Source organism: Seriola lalandi, unplaced genomic scaffold (assembly GCF_002814215.2).
Source record: "Seriola lalandi dorsalis isolate HSWRI2012SDOR001 ecotype SW California unplaced genomic scaffold, Sedor1 jcf7180002055008, whole genome shotgun sequence".
NCBI classification, from domain to species: Eukaryota; Metazoa; Chordata; class Actinopteri; order Carangiformes; family Carangidae; genus Seriola; species Seriola lalandi.
The window spans coordinates 3872154-3892449 of NW_019525551.1; the positions used below are offsets into that span (position 1 = coordinate 3872154).

At 38.8% G+C, this 20296-nt stretch overlaps 1 protein-coding gene and 1 long non-coding RNA gene across 2 annotated transcripts in view; both read left to right on the plus strand.

Annotated features, from left to right (window-relative positions):
• Positions 1-1091: 1091 nt before the first annotated feature.
• On the plus strand, positions 1092-16733 carry LOC111647752 (aminopeptidase N-like). The gene is made up of 21 exons (XM_023397409.2): positions 1092-1404; positions 2250-2556; positions 3167-3309; positions 3497-3633; positions 5278-5404; positions 6247-6401; positions 7135-7248; positions 7348-7491; positions 7986-8051; positions 8399-8464; positions 8587-8759; positions 9553-9629; positions 11090-11223; positions 11362-11417; positions 11796-11943; positions 12073-12164; positions 13086-13193; positions 13316-13483; positions 13586-13726; positions 15112-15193; positions 15516-16733. The coding sequence occupies exons 1-21, from the start codon at positions 1116-1118 to the stop codon at positions 15678-15680; spliced, it is 2892 nt and encodes a 963-aa protein (XP_023253177.1). The 5' UTR covers positions 1092-1115; the 3' UTR covers positions 15681-16733.
• Positions 16734-17184: 451 nt separating this feature from the next.
• The window catches only part of LOC147817185 (uncharacterized), a 4747-nt gene continuing 1635 nt past the window's right edge, over positions 17185-20296 (plus strand). The window contains exon 1 of the long non-coding RNA XR_015436582.1: positions 17185-17408. This is a non-coding gene — a long non-coding RNA (uncharacterized LOC147817185). The remainder of the gene's footprint in view (positions 17409-20296) is intronic.

Consider the following 20296-nt stretch of genomic DNA (forward strand, 5'->3'; position numbering starts at 1 on the left):
TGCGCAGTGGTAAAGTTTGCAAATATAGTTTTTTAAATTCAAAGAAATCATCTGGCTTTTAGCTTCTTTTTGGCCCAGATTCAACAGCCTTTTAATGTTTGATTATTACACAAATATGGGAATATGAGGATGTGAAGTATAGTTTACATTTTATGATTAAATTTACAAATAGTGTTTCAAAGGCAGATACTGAAATTTGTGAATAACCTCTTTAAATATGACAATTTTAAGCCAAGAGAAGTTAAAAAATTTCCATTTCATTTCAACTATATTGGAGTTCATAATCAAGAATTCAGAGACAGACTGATGGATTTTTTTTATTTTTGTGAGAGGCTGCATGCTGCACCCGTTGCATCATGATCCTTAAATGATTCACAGTTTTTTTTCTTTGTAATTTTCTTGCTAAACCAATGTAATATACAGTGTATTTGCAATCTAGTCATAACATCAAAGTTACACAGTTTACACAGCTACACAGCTTAATTTTCCTCCAAAAACCTTTTATAATGCCCTTGCAACATGGTAAATCTCCCTCAGCAGCATCATGATGTTCAACACATACTAGAACTAAGTCAGCTGTAATCAAAACATTGTGCTAGACAGTGACTATTTCCACTCTTGATGCTAAGCCAAGCTAACAGCTGCTGGCTCCAGCTACATATTTACCATACAAACATCAGGCTGGTATCTATCTACTCATCTAACTCTTGGTGAGAGAATTAATAAATGTATTTCCCAAAATGTCAAAAGCGGTCATCCTTATGTTTGAAAAGCGCACATTTCAAATATCTCAGTGACAAAATGCAGAAAGTCAGGTAGCTGATCTTCTTGAAAAACTAATAATTCTTCCTCTGATAAACTTCTGAAGACCTCGGTTATCCTTGTTTACATTATGTCCTAGGCTTTTATTTTCAAAGAGTTAGAAGTACAGTTAAATCATAGTCGAAAGTCAGTGTGACTGAGCTGGTGTTGTTTTCACCAGGTTTACAATCTCACTGTTAATGTATCACCTGTAACAGTGAATGGGAGGGGAGATGCTACCTATGGCTGAATATAAAAGTCCCCCTTCCACCCTTGCCCTGTATTAGTGTGAGGTTTCAGTACAGGCAAACAACATGGGGAAAGGTTTCTTCATTAGTAAAAGTGTTGGGGTAGTGGGTATCATCTTGGGCGCAGGGGCCCTGGCTACTATCATAGCTCTCTCCGTTGTTTATTCACAGGAAAAAGCTAAAAATAATCAAGTTTCACCAACGGATGGAGGAACAACATCTAAACCAACTACTGCTCCATCCAACGAACCTTGGGACAAGTATCGACTACCCAAGACCCTGGTGCCGGACCACTATAATGTCACCCTGTGGCCACGACTCACCCCAGATTCAACTGGACTCTACATCTTTACTGGTAAGGCTTCAGCAGCATTTCTTTGAGAGGAGAAGGGATGGAGGTAGAGACTGATACAAGGTTAATATGCTACAGCTTTAAGAGTGTAAAAGAAAAGACATGAAGAAATGAAGGACAGCACAACATACAAGAATTCACATTAAGCTTGACAGTCCAATCTTGATCTTAGAAAGAAGAGTTGACAGAACGATCTCAACTCAAGGTCCTTACTCTCTTGTTCTTGAGCATTTTTGTACAACATTTTGTCATCATTTGAGTCTCAAGTTTTATTTTGGTGTACTTGCAGCAGTACCTCATCGATATACTTTGCGTAGTATTGCTGTCCTGTGAAAAACGTATTTCCAAAACATCAAGTTGTCCTGAAATTAAGAAAAACACCCATGTTTTAAACTTTGTGAGATTGTGTTTTTCAGATAATGTTAAGGTTTTTAAATGGTTAATTTAGCTTACAAAGTTTCTCAACCTATAAAGAAAACCTTAACCCTACACTTTTTACAGAAACATTTTAAATGATAAAGTATGAAGACCCATGATTTTCACTGGAAAGGGATGACAGGTAGCTTCTGCTAGCTTCTGATTTGATACGTAAAGTACTTTATATAGTCAATGTCAGTAGTTCCCGAGCAGGAGGTTACATGTTTTTACTGCACAAAATCCTTTTCACTGAATAACTTTACTTCGTCTGGACTTAGAGCTTTGTGAGTGGACAATGCTTCGGAACCACTCATCAAGGCAACTCATAAATACAAAGACAGTCAGAAGTTTTAGCAAATGGGTTGGGTTTGGTAAAGCTGAGGTTTCTTACTACTGCTCATGAAAATTAAAATTATTTCATGCTGTTTCAGGTGATTCCACTGTGGAGTTTGAGATTGCTGAGGACACTGATCTGATTCTTATCCACTCCAATAAGCTGAACTACACCACCTTTGAGAATGGCCACCCTGCGAAGCTCACCTCCATCAGTAGTCGAGCCGAAGCTATCTCAATCAAGTCTTCCTGGCTCCAGCCTACAACTCAGTACCTGGTCCTACAGCTGGATGGTAAACTTAAAAGGGGCCAGAGGTACCACCTCTACACTAAGTTTACTGGAGAGCTGGCTGATGACCTGGGAGGCTTCTACAGAAGTGAATACATGGAGAATGGAGTGAAAAAGTATGTGCATTTAGTTTTATTTAATATTACTTGAAACATAACAAGAGCAAAAGCAAAAGTGAGTCCTGAAAGGTTTGAAACCCACAGTAGCAACTAGAACTGTTCCAAATCAGTTTTCACTGAAGGAACTTGTTTCCTATTTTAAGGAACTTATCTATCTAATCTGTCTTGATGCTAGCTTTAGCCTATCTTAAAAAAACACTTCAACAACTCCAAAACTATCATTACCACCTTTTTGAGACACCACATGCAAACACTCTGCTTAATAGTGCTGGTGTGGAAGTGGCTTCAGTACCGAGCTTTAACTGGTATAAAAACTGCAGTTTTGTTTTAACATTTCTATTTCTAAATGTGTATCTTGAAGAACAAGACACACTTTCTAAGTATGACACTTTGTGGAAGGTGGATTTTGAACTATAGCTAGGCTAGCAGGTCCTGATAGTTCCAGTCTTTGTGCCAATCTTAGCTAAAGAAACACTGCGCCTATTTATTAACACACAGATCAGATTGATATGAATTTTTATCATCTTGGTCTTGGTAAAACTTCATGCAAATGTTGAGTTGTTTCTTTATAGGCTACACAATGTTTAATTTGTCTGTTTCCTGTCAGGGTTGTTGCTACGACTCAGATGCAGCCAACAGATGCCAGGAAGGCTTTCCCCTGCTTTGACGAGCCAGCTATGAAAGCTATTTTTCATATCACTCTGCTCCACGACCATGGAACTGTAGCCCTGTCCAATAGCGAGGAAAAAGGTTTGTTGTATTTCAATGATAATTGGACAGGATTATTTTCACAGTTTCAGACACAATCAATTGAATGTATGAGGAAGACAATGCTGGACTTTTTTGATAGTAAAATTAGTTACCCTGGGCAGCAATGGAAATATTGAAAATCAAATCAAAAATAGAAAATTTCCATAAAAACCATTCTCTCCTACAGAATCAAGCAATGTCACCATGGGCGACCAGCATGTGTTGAAGACGGTTTTTAAGCCAACTGAAAAAATGTCCACCTACCTGCTCGCGTTCATTGTCAGTGACTTTGCCTACATCAACAACACCATTGATGGAGTTTTGGTAATTGACCCCCCTCACCCACTCTTTCATGAATTCAGGTTGTACTCACAGATAAGCGAGATAGCGGTATGGTTTCTGAAAAGGCGTCCTTTTTGATTCCACCTACACATGATATAGACCTTTGTTCACCTTTGTTCCATTTGCTATCAAGAACTGACAGGCTATTCGATTAATTTTGAGCTTAGCATGGTATACACTACGAGTTAAATAGTAGAAGCTTCGTTAATAATGACATGTTCACATTAACATCAGCAGGTTTGATAAATGTACCTGTTTACAAGGTACATAACTGACCCCCAAAAGTCAAGTCTGTATTGGTTCAGCCAATTTTTCTTCAACTTTTACTTAATGGATTGCGATTGAAATTCTTGTGAGCAGAAGAAAACAGAATGATCAGGAGTTCAGATGTCTCAGGCAGAAGTATTTATTGAAAGCTGACATGCTGCGGAGAAAGTGATGAGCAGTACATTGACACCAAGTGAACCATAGTAGGGCTAAACCAAGGTATCACATGGTTGCAACATTTTACCACACCTTACTCCAACCTTCTCCTCAACAGTAATGTATGAAGATGCTATTAAACACCAAAATCCGCATTTTCACATGTTCTTACCTACTTAATATAACATGTGTCCTGTTCGTTGCTCTACTTAGCTTATTCTCAACAACAACTACATTTGGGCAAGAGCTTAGACCATGGTTACCCTAGCAACGGGGGAGAGAAATGCATCTGGCTGTTCACTACCAGTCATAAAGCTGTCCAAACAGTAACCCATGGTATAACACAGTGAAGGTCATTAAGGCCTGTGCTCTGGGAACGCAGGTGAGGTTTAGGAAAACAAGATGAGAACACTGGAGTGAGAAACTCTCCTTCACATGGATCATATTGTCATATTTTTACCCCTCGCCTGGTTCTCCGTTTAAAATTGTGCACAGACAATTTCCCAACAGACCAACGAGGTAGTTCCAGGTGTTGCTGTGCTAAATCTGGAAAATAGACTGTATTTGTTGGACCCCCATAGTTAGTCTCTCTTAATTTAGTAACATTTATGAGCTACCATAATTATTACACTCAACAAAGTCTAGAGTTGAGTGTTTACTCATCGGCCATTTTCCAGTAGTTTTCACACCCCTAATTCCTTAGGTATCCACATCCCTTGCAGTCAGCAAAGTCATTCACCACTGAAGTAAAACAAAACTGTCATTCTTGTACACATCCAAGTAAGGTCATTGTAATTAATGAGTATGGTTTGGATGGAGGCACACATATGAACGATGTGATACAAGTGCAAGTTAATGCCACTAGGTGAAGGATTTTTATCTCTGCTGCCATTGAGTGGCAGCATCTAAAATAACATTGTAGCAGAAAACACTGTACAAATTTAATATCCAAGATAATTTGGCTGAAGCAATACATATACAGCTATATGGTGTCATTATTCTATTAACTTTTATTTGATCATTTTAAAGATGCTTTAAATCTAATGAAAATAACCTACACGTACATACTTAATAGCACACAGTTATAAAGAGCTGATATTCATTTAAAACACACAGGCTGCATGGTTTCTGATCATGATATTCTTGCTAACAGAAATGTGCATAATTACTCTGTGTGATGTGTTTTCTTGTGTGTGTGTTTAGATCCGTATCTTTGCCCGGAAACCTGCTATAGATGCAGGGCAGGGAGCGTATGCCCTCAACACAACCGGACCCATCCTCAAGTTCTTTGAGAATTATTACAATTCCAGCTACCCTCTGCCCAAGTCTGGTAAGTCTGCCACACGTGAAGAACAGGGTATGAATGAGTCCGGTTTACAAAGATAGGGCTATAGGGCCACAGAAGTCTCACTCTGCGGGGTTACTCTATATGATTAGAAGCGTTTGAAATCGTGAATCCCTACAGCAGAGGTGGAGGGTGAAGCATGTCCCATAGTCAGGATGGCCACAGTTAAGAAGAACAATAAGACACAGGCTGAAAAATACCTAACCAGTCTAACACAATGGACTACAACACCATTACACACTTTCTGCATGTGTACAAGAAGCCAGATTTTCATATCCCCCTTTAAATGTATGTTATCAAATTTGTTTGTTTTCTTCTCCATGTGTATTAAGAACGTGCAACACATCTCCCTAATTATACATTAATGTAACCTGTAACCCTGTTGCACTCCCCTCAGTGGTCTATACTTATTGCAGTCATGTTTATTGCCATCATTGTGTTGACTTAGTCATTGTCAGCCACTTTAATGAAACAGCTGTGTCAGGCTTTTTGAAAACCGGACTTATCTTTCTGTTTTGAATTTTTACGACTGGCCTCTGGAACAGGATCTGAGAAGATCACACACACAGGGATAAAGCTCATAACTTGATTGTTTTAAAGCCTTTTATGATATTGCAATCCATCTTCATTCAGTATTTGTTGGCCAGCTTGCACAGTACACTCTCTGATTTTTTAGAATTATTTTACAGCTCCCTCCAATCCCCAAATCCTTAATTCTTGGCAATCTTCTCTCAGTATCATGTTGTAACACTTGTGCAGTTAGAACTGCAACTACGTTAAGAAACTGCACTTGTAATGAACCACAAATGATCTCTTTCCCAACACAGATCAGATCGCTCTGCCAGACTTTAACGCTGGAGCCATGGAGAACTGGGGTCTGATCACATACAGAGAGACAGCACTGCTCTATGATGAAGAGTTCTCCTCCAACTCCAACAAAGAGAGGATTGCTACCATCATCGCTCACGAACTGGCTCATATGGTTAGGTTTTAACACTGCAAACTCTAACACTTCAACATAGTGGTCGCTATTATCGCTGTGGCTGAGTATTTTTTGTGAAAAGTATTTTTTATTGTGAAGTAGGATCTTGATCACACATGGCATCTGGATTAACATGTGTCCTCTTTCTGTTAACGTACACAGACATAGCTATAAAACAGATACGTATCACAGACTCCAACAAAAGAAAATAGTCTTCACAACCCTAAAGCACAGAATGAACAACAAAACAAGAACAGAGTAACCCATCACCCTCCATGCAAGAAAAGCACCATTATGAATTGGGAGGAGGAAATTAAGGATTTGAGAATAAGGGTAGTAAGAAGGACAATGACATACGTATGGTGTTATAAATGATTGTTTTAGAAGCTTAGTAGTACAGGGTTATAAAATGACTGCAGCGGCAGTGAAAGGTAAACAGTCCTCCCTCTCCATCTCCAACCCGTCGGGTAGCACCGTCATATCAGTGATTCACGCTTCACGAATCGGTGTGAAAAATCATTAAAAATAGAAGAATATAATTATCTTATCAAATTTGGAATAATTCTGTGTGACTTTAGAAGAAAAGTCAAGAAGTCAAAAAGCATTCAAGTCAAGTTCTGTGACATGAAATCTCAAATAAGTCAAGTCTCATGGGACGTCAAGTCAAAGCCATGTCGCTTATGTCTTATTTTTATTTATTTATTTTGACCTTTTCTCTGTGCTGTCCTTTTAGTGGTTTGGTAATCTGGTGACCCTGAGGTGGTGGAATGACCTGTGGCTGAATGAAGGCTTTGCCTCTTATGTGGAGTACCTGGGAGCAGATCATGCTGAGCCTGACTGGAACATGGTAAGGATTTCCCACAGTGATCAAAACAGTTTAATGCGGGATGATGGTGACAGCGGTCACAGGAGTTTTTAGCGCGTTGTCTAATTTGTCTCCTCACAGAAAGAGCTCATCGTGCTTAGTGATGTCTACAGAGTGTTTGCTGTCGACGCCCTGGCCTCCTCCCACCCTCTGTCCTCTAAAGAAGAGGATATCCAGACACCAGCACAGATCAGCGAGCTGTTTGATGCCATCTCATACAGCAAGGTAACCTCACTCTGTCTCTCTCACACACACACGCACACACACACACACAGTCGTGTTTCATCACTTCAAAGGACATTACACTGACTTACATCGATGTCCTGCAGACTTGCTCTAATCCTAACCATAATGACTAGTTGCCCTAACCTTCAAACCAAGTTTTCTCCCTAAGCTTTGATGATTTATATTATGGGGACTTGCTTTTTGTCCTCAGAAGGAAATCCAGTCTCCACAATGTGACTGTGTAAACACATTTAAATTCCCACACACACAGACACACAGTCAGGCCTGAACAGCAGGAAAACACACATCTCCCATCGCCCATCTTCCATCTCCCATCATAAAATCAATCAACCCAGATTATGGTTTCAATTTCTGTCCCACAAAAATGTATTTGCTTTCTCTTTCGTATATTTAATTTATTTATTTATTTCATAAGCACAGATCAACTCAGCTGATGTAAAAAAAACATTTAAAATGTGTATGTTCATCCACAGGGAGCATCTGTTCTGAGGATGTTGTCGGATTTCCTGACTGAAGAAGTCTTCACGATGGGACTCAGGGTAAGGACCTCACAATATTTACCTGAAGAAAGACAGGGTGGAGCAGCGGGTTTTGAAATGCCGTATGAACAGTATAGGTTTCAGCTGAGCAGTGTGGCAGCGAAAGAGTGAGCAGAGCACGGACAGCTTAAGAACACACATCACTTACATACAGGATGCACTGTACTGTGAATTTAGCCATGTCAGTGCGGGTTGGACTGTCTCAACTAGTGTGCAGACTTTGCTTCCTTTACTTCATTTACTTTTCAGAGTTTGTTTTTTTTTTGGACTAAGAGGAAAAGTATTTGACTCATGTCGTGGTTCAGCACAACCCTCTCTTATCTCTCTGTTTTCTTGCCCTCCTGCAGACCTACCTGGATGAATTTAAGTTTGGGAACGCAGTCTACACAGACCTGTGGAAGCATCTGCAAATGGCACGTTCTCTTCTACAGATGCTTTACATTCAAGCATACAGCTAATGTTTTACTCCATCCACTACACTCCAACTACTGTCTGCAGTCACATCACTTTTTCTCTTCTTTATCTGCTTCCACAGGCTGTTGATGCCAGTGGCACTAATCTACCGACCAGCGTCAATAACATCATGAACACCTGGGTGCTGCAGATGGGCTTTCCTGTGGTTACCATAGATACCACCACCGGGACCCTATCCCAGAAACACTTCCTCTTGGATCCAGACTCTGAAGTCACAGTTCCATCTCCCTACAAGTGCGTACACTGGCTTTCTTTCATTCTTCCCTCCCACTAGACCAATGAAGTCATTCATTTTGTCTTCTTGTCTTCTGATGCTACTTCTGTTTATACTTATTTTACCACTCCTTTTATAGTAATACTGGTATCTACATTATATATTTGAGTATTATCACTAAAATAATGCTGCTAAGACCTTGTTTTTCATTAATATACAATTAATTTTTCAATTTAAAGGTCCCATATTTGAAGTGTTGATCCATAAGAAGATATATTTGTGGTTTTAAGAACTAAAAACCATCCCAATGTAGTTTTACATCTCCTCTCTCAGGCTTCTCTCTGGAGCTCTAACAACAGGTCAGTGAGCCAATCAGAAGAGAGGAGGCTCTGAGCCTCTCTTCTGATTGGCTGACTGTTTTCTGAGTGATCTAATAAAAATATAGCAGATTTCAGGTAAACACTCAGAGAAACCAAATCCTGCAAGGTTGGATGGTGGTTCCAGGGGGCTGGCGCTTGGGGCATAGCTGGTGACTGCTTTGTTGTGAAATCACAAAGTGCCAGAAGTCCTTACGGCTTGTTTTAAGGCTCAGTTTCTGAATACAGGCTGTGTGCAGGCAGCATTAACATCAAACCTAGACCTGCTTTATAATCAAACAATGCATGGACATTTACCTTTATACTATATGGGACCTTTAATGACATAATGATACAACTGATAAACCGTCTGTTTCTACATCATAAAGGGAAAAATAGATAAAGAACAAAAATCAAACAGTATGTAGATTTAATATTACACTTGTTTATCCTACAGCTATGAATGGATTGTTCCAATCCAGTGGTGGAAGAACATGACGCCCCAAACACAAATATGGCTGGAGACTAAACATGGTATGATACACAGACACCATCAACAACATAGTGATTTTGTGCTGACTTCTGTTTCTGACAGTTTAGTGAGTGGAGATGAAACATTTGTGCAACAGAATTTATCTACATACTCTTTGATTGCAAGTGTCAAAAGGACTTTTCAGGATTTTCCTGATCTTCAATCAATTACAAGTCAAAATAAAACAATACAGTAGGACAAATATGAAACTCATAAAACTAAGCAGCAGGCAGAGAACAGAGTATTGAAGATACAACCTATACAACTACACAACATGATAGAAAAATACCTTTACAGACCCCCTGCAATGAAAATCAAGTGTTTAACCTTGAGGTGTTTTTTATATAATACAAGACATATGATGATAATATCAACACCATGACTGATCCGTCTGCTAGTCTCTGGTTCTGGTCTCAGACTCCTCATCTGAGTCTGGGTCTGACTGAGGCTCAAACATGTGGCTGAGTCTCTCTGATGTTTCCTCCTCTAATCATCTTGATACTCTCTGCTCTTTCACCTGTCCACCTGGAGCAAGCAGGTGGCGGGCGGGGCACAAGGCCTGACCTAGAATCTCTCAATGAGGAAGTAAACGTAGATTTTCCTCCAGCCCCAGTTTTCCAAATTTTTTTCACTTTTTTATCTGTGAAAACTATGTTAAGCAAAAATATTAATCATAGCAAAGGACTTTTACAGAGTTTAAAACATGTTTGGAGAGGAACTTTAAGGCTCAGAGAAAATGAGAAAAAGCACTTGGGAGTGGAACACTGATTATTAATGACACCTTTCCTGTTGGAATAAATATGTTTTTGTGGTGCAAATCCAGGAAATAAATGAGGTTCAGTAATATGCTCTGAAGCTTTTCGTCTAAAAGTGTAGATAATAATATAACGAGAAGCTCATATCATTAAGCTCACTGTGTGTTTTATTAAGATGATAAATCAGCCTTAGCACAATTTTGGAAAGAGGTCTCTTTTTCTGTCATTGCCAAAAAAGACAAGCCAGATGAGTGTTTTCTGATCTGGAGAACAATGTGTTTTGTCAATGCCTTCAAAAAGCATATGAGAGTAAAAAACATGTCTCTGCTGAATGACTGTTTTCTGCCACCTAAGGTCGTGCTTTAGTAGGAACAAGACCTCAGTTAAGCTTAGAGAAAGATCATGGTTTTTGAAACCATCATTCACTGTTAGTTAAATAATAGGATAATAACAGGTCTCCTGTCTCAAAGTCACATGCTTGTGTACACCTAACCACCCACCTGGACCTCCTCCCTAAAAATGCACACAAAATGAATGCAAAACAAATTCTCGCTGTGCTTCTTTTGTTTTGTAGAAAACCACCTCAAGAAGACAAATAATAAGCAAACACTGACAATGAGTCAGAGAAAAATTAATTCAGTATCTTAGATTGTCTTGGTCTTGTGCAAGACAACTAACTAATGACACCACATCCCTGTCTTCTGTAGACACAAAACCTGCAATGAAGGTATCAGGGAATGACTGGGTGCTGGCCAACATCGGCGTTGTGGGTTACTACAGAGTCAACTATGACCAAGGCAACTGGGAAAAACTGCTAAAGGCTCTGAACACCAGTGAGAGGGTAAGACACAGCTGTCTGATGCATGGTGATATTACCTACAACATAGAGTAATGCATGGCCTTTGCCTTCCTATGAGCATGTGTCTTGATCTGAGTTGTTTCAGTAGTAGTGACAGAGATATTGCTCTTGTTTTTCAAGCCTATTCCGATAATCAACAGAGCTCAGTTGGTGGATGATGCCTTCAACCTGGCCAGGTGAGTCCTGCTAATATGATATCATGTATAGATGATGGTATTAATGAAGAGAACAATCTGGATTACAGGGATGCAGAAATAAGTGACTTGTAACTTGTTTGTTACCTTCAGTAAAGCTACAACACATTATCAAAGGCAGAAACATCCTCTTTAGTAATGATAATAATATTGATATCAGTTAAGTATTACTATTAAACAGCACTGCTAGCATGACACAGATCATGTCAGGTGTTTGGACTCATTACTTTCAGTAAATCCACAAAGGTACACAACTATTTTGTTGGCGTGTTACGGGGTAGAACTAAATTATCATTAAATTATCATTAAATGATTGATCAAGGAGTTGAAGAACCCATTCCCAATCTTGTAACCCCACAGAGCAAAGATCATCCCAACAGTGCTGGCCCTCAACACAACCTTGTATCTGGACAAAGAGACAGCGTATATGCCCTGGCAGTCAGCCCTGAACAACCTGGACTTCTTCTCCCTCATGTTCGATCGCACAGAGGTTTACGGTCCCATGCAGGTGCGTTTCCCTTCAGCCAAACATAACAGCATAAAAATCTAAAGAGCCAAAACACTAATGAGTTACTTTAATTACCCTAATCTTTAGGAAAATGTCACATTTCCTTAACTCTGTCCTCCTTGTTTTTAGGATTATCTGAGGAAACAGGTCACCCCTCTGTTTAAATACTACAAGAAACTGACTGGCAACTGGAGCAGTGTACCTCATGGACACATGGACCAGTGAGTAAAGAGAATTACATGGGAATCTACTGCTCTGAAGCTCATACTTGTTAAGCAATGACAAAATAAGAAAGTTAAACAATAAAAAACAGTATTACATTTTATATACAGTTCAACTGTCTTAACAATTTGTTCAAACACAAAGTCCAACAGCAGTATGGGTAAATTTTTGTTTCAAAGAAATCTGAGCATAGCATTAATCACTTAAGTAAAACCTGATTAAAATTCTTGTGAACGCAACCAGGGGGCCAGAGCTCTTGTCAAGTGACAATCAGCACCACCCACTCCCGACAAGAAACCATGTTTGGCTGCAGAGAAAAGTTACAAATCTTTAAATGTTTCATCAGAATGTCTGAAATTTCAGTTCTCCCTGCTACATTAAATCAATTTTATTTCCAATCTTGTTAGCATTACTTGTAAGAGCTCTGGTTTGACCAACAACCACATTATAGCTGTAGATATATTTTATACACTTGCTAGCTAGCTGAGGCTGGCATTACCACTGCTTTAAGTGCTCGATTATCTAGAAAAGCCATAACTAGCCTCATTGAGGTGACCGCATTTTACAGCCTAATTTTCACTATCGCTGTCAAGCACACAATCCAGTCCATTATTGTTATGTATGGCGCCTTTTACCAGCTCAGCATACAAAAAATGTTGAGCATTGTTGCTGGGAAACGTGAACCTAACTGTGCAGAGGCCGAATCAAACATCTGCTGTACAGATTATAAAACCATATTTAAGAACAAGCCTCTTATAATAAAGACCAGCCAACTGTTGCTCCTTATAGAGTGCTGCACAATCACCCAGTTTGACTTACTCCTCTTTCCTTTGTTCCCACCCACATTCTCTTCTCTCCGCAATTCAAGTTTTCTTCCTAAGCTGTTTAATACCCCCCCATCCCATGTCTCCTTCCTTCAGGTATAATGAGGTGAATGCCATCAGCCTGGCTTGCAGGACAGGCCTTGAGGAATGCCAAAATCTGACCAAGACATGGTTCAAGCACTGGATGGACACAAACATTAACCTGTGAGTGTACACATCATCCCAATATGGAACTTAATTCCTATCCTCTATTTGATTTACTCTCTTTTGTAACCACCAGGATTATCTATGCTGTACTGAACTTTAAAACTGTCGTCTTTCTTCAGGATCCACCCCAACCTTCGTTCCACTGTGTACTGTAGTGCCATTGCAGCAGGCGGCGCTCCAGAGTGGGAGTTTGCCTGGTCAAAGTTTAAGAATGCAACCATTGCAAGTGAAGCTGACAAACTCCGCTATGCCCTGTCCTGCACGAAGCAACCCTGGCTGCTCAACAGGTCTGCTCACAGACAGCCTTGTAAATGCAGTTGTACAGTATACTACAGTGTATAACTGCTCATATTTATACTCTACCTGCTGCTCTGCGTTTACCCTCTCAGGTACCTGGAGTACACTCTGGATCCAAACCAGGTCCGAAAGCAGGATGCCACTTCCACCATTGTCTACATTGCTAACAATGTGATTGGTCAGTCTCTGGCGTGGGATTTTGTCAGAGCTCGATGGTCGTACATTTTCACTCAGTGAGTACAACACAATACTTTTGAACATCACTGCATCATTGAAACATGAGAGAAGTCACCAAATGTGTTGTCTATAACTATAAAGTTTTTCAAAATGAACCAAGTCTGCTCAGCATTACAATTTGTCCACAGCGTGACCATTTAAAAGCTGCTGAAATTAGCCTCAAAGTTCTGAGTAAAAGGTTGTTATGGATGCAGATATATGGTGTGTTAGGTAAAAAAACTCTGAGCTGAAGCGGGGTTACATATTAAAAGATCCATTGTTACATAATCATATGATAGAAGATTTTTACAGTTTTACAGTCAGGTTTATTATCAGTGACAGCTTCATTTGACCCAGCATGCCAAGTGTAATTCAAACTGTGTCAGATAACCTTTAGTCTTGACTCCTCATAAACTGAAGCATAAACATAAGCTATTCCAGAATATAGATATATTTGTTTTATTCATGTTCCTTAATCTAAATGTAATACCTATTCCTAGCATCAACAAAAAAAATGCTGTACACGTGTACTACAAGTATGACTATTTTATCCATTTTATACTATTTTTTTCTTTTTTTTAGATTTTGCTTCTTTTAGAAGTTAGACCTTCAAGTTAACACATGACAAAGTCAAGAGGAAAACCAGTTTCAAGCCAGAGCTGCTGGTTAATTCACTTTTCATTTGGTTCTTAATGAAGCTCTGAAGGCAAAATCTAGTAAAAGTTGTTTTTACCTGCAGGTGATGTCCTATGTTTATTGTCTTTATAATTTTTTTTCCCACCTCAACCTCAACTGGTTCCCAGACATACCCTTAATGATGTAGACACATGAAGTAAACAGCATTTCCTCTTATTCTACATGTAACCCAGTGCTCTCCTCTCGAGGCTTGTTAGAATGATGGGAATCAGAAAGAACTGAGTTACTGTAGGCGTCATTAATGTGTCTCACACAGAAAAGAAATAGTGAAAGGATCTATAACACTCAGAAAACCCATGTAATTAATGACAACGGTGGCCATTAAGTGAACTGTAGTCAGCATCCTGTTGCTAAGCACGAGCTCGCACTCTGTTGGTCGTCCTTTACATAGAAATCAGTCCACAGTTATTTTCTGTTAAATTTACATGTATGCCATTTACACATTGGCATACATGTATACTCCAGTCGATCTTGAAATATGATAAGGCAAAAGATGTATATATTGCATTTACAGTAAATGGTAAATATAAATATAGGCCTTTATTGGAATTGGTATCTCCTTGATTTACTGTGTCTTGTAGATATGTAGTGCATTTCACAGCTTACAATCTAAATCTCATTTAACAGAAGATAACTTCTTAAGTAATTAAAAAGGAAGAAAAGACCCTGATTATTTATTATGTCTTGGTTGTGTTTTCACTCACAGGTATGGTGGTGGATCGTTCTCCTTCTCCAACCTCGTCAATGGAGTCACCGAGCGCTTCTCCACTGAATTTGAGCTCCAGCAGGTTAGATATTCCACACGTTTGTCCACAATGTTTTAGAAGTTTTTATTATATGACGTATCCCTAGTTTTTATTAAACAACAGAAATGTGTCTCTACCTTTAGAAATTCTCATGTTTTAAGAGCAAGTCCTAAGTTGTTAGAAGTTCAAGACATTAGAACCCAATTGCAGGTGTGAAATGAAGCTGACTTTAGTGCATGTTTTCTTTAATGGAGCAGTCAATTAATGCAGTCAGTTTAAAGCCAATGAAAGCCAAGTTCCTGACCATTTTCCTAACTCTCCCCCTCAAACAGTGACTCATGTTATGTTTTGTTTGTTGTGACAGCTGAAGCAGTTCAAAGCAGATAACGCTGAGGTGGGTTTCGGCTCCGGTACCCTGGCGGTGGATCAGTCTATTGAGAGAACCATCGGCAACATTAAATGGATTGCAGACAACAAGGAGAACGTTCTGGACTGGTTCAAGGCTGCAGCAAAGCCTAATTCGTACTAGTCCTTTATTTCACATTGTTGTTTTTTCATCAAAATAAATCTTGCTTGGAGGAAGAGGAGATTTCACACAGCTTTGTTTGCTGGGCCTGTGTTGTACCTGTGTGTGGTTGTTTAGTGAAGCTGGACAGAGAATTAGATGTATTTCATATCCTTAAAGTAGAAATATAATTACAGTAGATTAAGTTTTGATACTTATAGTTGGATTGTTGTTGTTTGTTTTATACTCTTTTTAAATCACAGTTCTAAATATAATCTACTTGTATCCCTGTAGAATTACAGTTAAGGGATGATGAGAAAAAAGTTGTATTATTTTGTTGTAATATTTCCAAACCTGTTCTCACAGTTGGGGATTTTTTTTGTAACATGTCACAACACTGAGTGTTTCCTTGTAATGTTGGGATAACTATCATGTCATCTTGTAACCACTACAATAATGTTGTACATCGATATCAGAACATAAGAAAGTATCTTCTGTCAGCTGACACACGTAGAAAACACCAAAAGTAACAGCGTTTTATACCTTATTTTTCTCTGTATTTAATATTGACCCCTTAAAGTGGCAAAACTGTTTTTTACCCCTCTCATGTAGGGATCTATAATTATCACCAGAGAATGTTTAAGATAATTTATGATAAAATTGGATGATTATTGAACACATTCTTTTATTTATTGTTCAAAATGTTCTGATTATGACAGCTGGCTGCTATAAACATCTACCTTTGGATAGGGAAAAGAAAGGAAGAATCCTTGTCAAGGTGTTCGTCTGTCTGTTTAGGTCCAGCAGAGCTGTGACATTACAAAATGTGCCTGTTGGTAGGAGCTGACTGCAGCTTTCTTGGGAATGTCATGCAAAGAACTTCACAGTCGACACTTTCTTGGTTCCACAGCAAAACACCTGCTTTACCAATTAAAGTTGATCGTACGAGTCAGGCGGACAGACGGACAGACGGACAGAAAGAGTTAGATGAACATGAAAAGTGAATGTCCGGTTTTGTAAACTGGATATAATGTCAATATTTGCACCTTTAAAAATAAAACTCTTAAATTCTCTGACCACAGGATGTTGTTGTGAATGTTTAAGTTTCCAGATTGTATTGAAATGAAAACACACACATTTGTTAAGAACTTTAACAGTTGTGCTCCAGCATTTCTGGTATGTTGGTTCCCTATTTCCAGTCATTATTCTGTACAGATAGACTGTATCCTCCCACCGCCCACCCCATGTTCTGACAGTCAGCTGAACTGTGAGACGAAGTCAATAAAACGTTTACATCACATCCATGTGAATTCTCAGCCGCTAGGTTTTATAACCAATATGTAAACATCCACTAAAATATTACTGTAGATAACTCATCACAAATCAATCTGTTTGTGTTTTTGTGTGTGTGTGTGTGTGTGTGTGTGTGTGTGTGTGTGTGGAAAAGAGGAGGAGGTGGGGGGGGCACAGCATTAAAAGGTGACAATCACTTGTGTTTATCATGGGATCAGAGAGAGCTGTTATTTAGTGAACAGGTGGTGACTCCTCTCGGTGATTCACTGTGGATCTAGCTGAGGGAATCAGTGAGCCGCGTGCTGTTTGTTAGGACATGGGGAAAAGCTGCCGAGCCAGCAGGCTTTTTATTGTGACCATCGTCTTGGCCCTGATCTCCGTGGCAACCATTGTCACGTTGTGGACTATTGCCCTAACAGAAGAAAACCATGGTGGTGACGTCACAACTCCTTGGGACAGGTAGGACATTGAAGTCTGACGCTTCTGTGTCCTTGAAGGACAATAACACATTATATAAAACGTAGGAGGGGGAACGGAATGGTGCAACACAATGAATGAGCAATACATTCGGTTCAATACATCTTTACCTTTATTTCAGTCCCTTAACCAAATACAGTGTGATCAAATGTGAGGCTTGAGCTGAAATGTTCAGAGAGGTAAATCATGTTGGATAGAAACCCTGACTGAAATATATAGAACTGGTTTATCTTGTTCGTCTATTGATAGATAGAAAATACTGCCTGCTTAGACTTGCAGTAAAAGGATATAATGTGTATACTGCAACATGATATAGATAGATAGATAGATAGATAGATAGATAGATAGATAGATAGATAGATAGATAGATAGATAGATACTTTTTTTCATCCCCTAGCTCCATTAGGGATCAAAGGATCTCCTGAACCTCTCTGTTCTGCAGCGCAGTGAGATGAGACTTTGCTGCAGCTGTAGCTGTTTCTCTGTCCTGCCAGAATGTTGTGGAGAGGATGGTTGGTATTGTCCAAGATGGCCTCCATCTTACGTTGCATGCGTCTCTCCACAACAGTCCTGAGTGAGTCCAGACTCCTGCCAAGCACAGACCCCGCCGTTTTTACCCATACGGAAATGTAATATATAACATACATTATATGTCTGTATTATATGTCCCTATATCAAAAGTGATGTTGCCATATATGTAATCTATAAGGGCATATAATATTATCACATATATATATATATACATACACCCTTTGGATATATATATATATATATGAAATACCCATAGTATAATTTATACATGCACATATTAAAAATATGTATATGATGAATTTTCATATGTATAACCTGTTGAAACCATATATGGTAATGAATTATATTTGATTTATATACACAAGTTTATTAAAACAGTATAGGTATAAAGTGTGTATGTGCTTATATATGTTTTTATTATTAATTTCTCATTAATGTTCAACATGTCTATCTTCCCATTCTGGGAAAGTGGTCTCAGACTTTTGGACACTTCTGTTTATAATATCAACATACACCAACAGGCTTTGCATAACATATTTGGCCTTATACAAATCAAATTTAATTTAATTTAATATATCTACAATATAGGCATACATACATAAACATTTGTATGGGTTAAACTTACAGTGTATGTCAATATATGCAATTGTTCCAATTTCTAATAGTTTTTATATATAATAATGAAACATATGCACTTTATCTTATATATACATATATGTCATACATAGAAATCCAACATATGCATATACATTTCATTTGCATATGGGTTACATGTATATTAAACTATGATATACAGCATGTAACTACATTAATATGTTCTTGTATTGCTCTTATGTCACAGGGGTATTCATGTTTATTCACCCCCCTTTGTTGGGGGATGGATCAGCAAACTAACTTACACTTGACCTAAAGTGACATCAAATGTCCTTTACTAACTATAGTTGATTTGATGAAAAAAAAATTAGCTGAATGTAAACAGAGATTGGAAAGCATGTGAGAGAATAGGAAATATTTCTATCTTATTTTCCATTTTTATGTTTTTAGTGTCCTCTGTGAGAGCCTGGAAAGTAAAAAAAAACCCCAAAAAAACCAAGTACTGTCTGTAGTTACAGAGAACACTCTCACCAGAAAACATCACCGGTCATATATTCAAACAACCCATGTTTATACTGTTTTTTATGGTTAAATGAATTATCACTGTGTGTGTCAGTAGCATAGGTGGAAATTCCAGGACACTGTTAACCTGAACCATGACCACAATCTAACATACATCTGGGCTGTTTTGGAAGAAAACAACAAATGACCTATGTTGTTATTCAAGTCAGAGGATTTATTGGAGATGGAATTAGAGGTGGACAATAAAATTACAGTTTAATGTGAATCATAATATGTGATGAAGCTCTTTCATGAATTGGTTTCTGAAATGCTTTAGTTGCAATCCTGTGTAACGTACAAGGCAATGAGAGTCTCCAGATGTGTCAGAACGAAGGTGGATTACATTACAATGTGATCCGCTTCTCATCTGCACCAATCAGTGCTGCTTTAAAGGACAGGATAATGAACCTGAACTGAACAAAGTAAACACATTATTTCATGTAGGTCAGTGGTGTTTGTTTATTCTGCTCACCCATCGTCTCCACTCTTATTGGTCCAATCTAAGCTGTGACCCCAACATTTCTATAGGAGGTTGGTTACCTGTGCTTCTTATTTACACTTTACTCCTGTCACTTGTGTTTGTGTCTCATCCACCTCTGCACCTCAGGTAATGGAGAAATCCCCCCTGTAGAAAGGTGTGGTGGTTCAGCTGCTGGGTGTTGTGGAAAATATACATCTTTATGTTTCTATTGTGGGCATCTGGCTTTTCGGTCACATTTACACAAGCATACAGAACATGTTTTTTTCCTTGTGACCATATAATATTGTTGTTGATTGACTTTAACCATCGCCTCACATTACCATCTCATCCTCAGCTGTTAAAGCTGTAAAAACACTGGTTAGGGTGTGCGTGTGTGTGTGTGTGTGTGTGTGTGTGTGAGTGTGAAACAAAACTCAATTCCATAAGAGAGGCCTGATTTTAATCTCACAGTGGTGTCATGCTGCTCCCTAGTGGACTTTCAGCACATTGACATTCCTGCAGTACAGTTATCTGTTTGCCTCTGCCAGGATATTTGTCTCTTATCTAGGAGGCTTTTTACAGCTCTCTATCCTCTGCCTGTTCTCTGTGTAGTTTATCCATCTGGTCACTGGTTGAACTCCTGCCTGGTTTACATGTTTTGCTCACATGGTGACTGTTTCAGTGTTAGAACAGGGAAAAGATTCATGCCGCCAAAGATGGAAAT

Excerpts from the sequence above, each read along its gene's own strand:
- LOC111647752 (XM_023397409.2), top strand. The coding sequence starts at position 1,116 with ATGGGGAAAGGTTTCTTCATTAGTAAAAGTGTTGGGGTAGTGGGTATC. Across the intron at positions 3,310-3,496 it reads GTCCAATAGCGAGGAAAAAG|AATCAAGCAATGTCACCATG; the intron begins GTTTGTTGTATT and ends TCTCTCCTACAG. Across the intron at positions 3,634-5,277 it reads ACACCATTGATGGAGTTTTG|ATCCGTATCTTTGCCCGGAA; the intron begins GTAATTGACCCC and ends GTGTGTGTTTAG.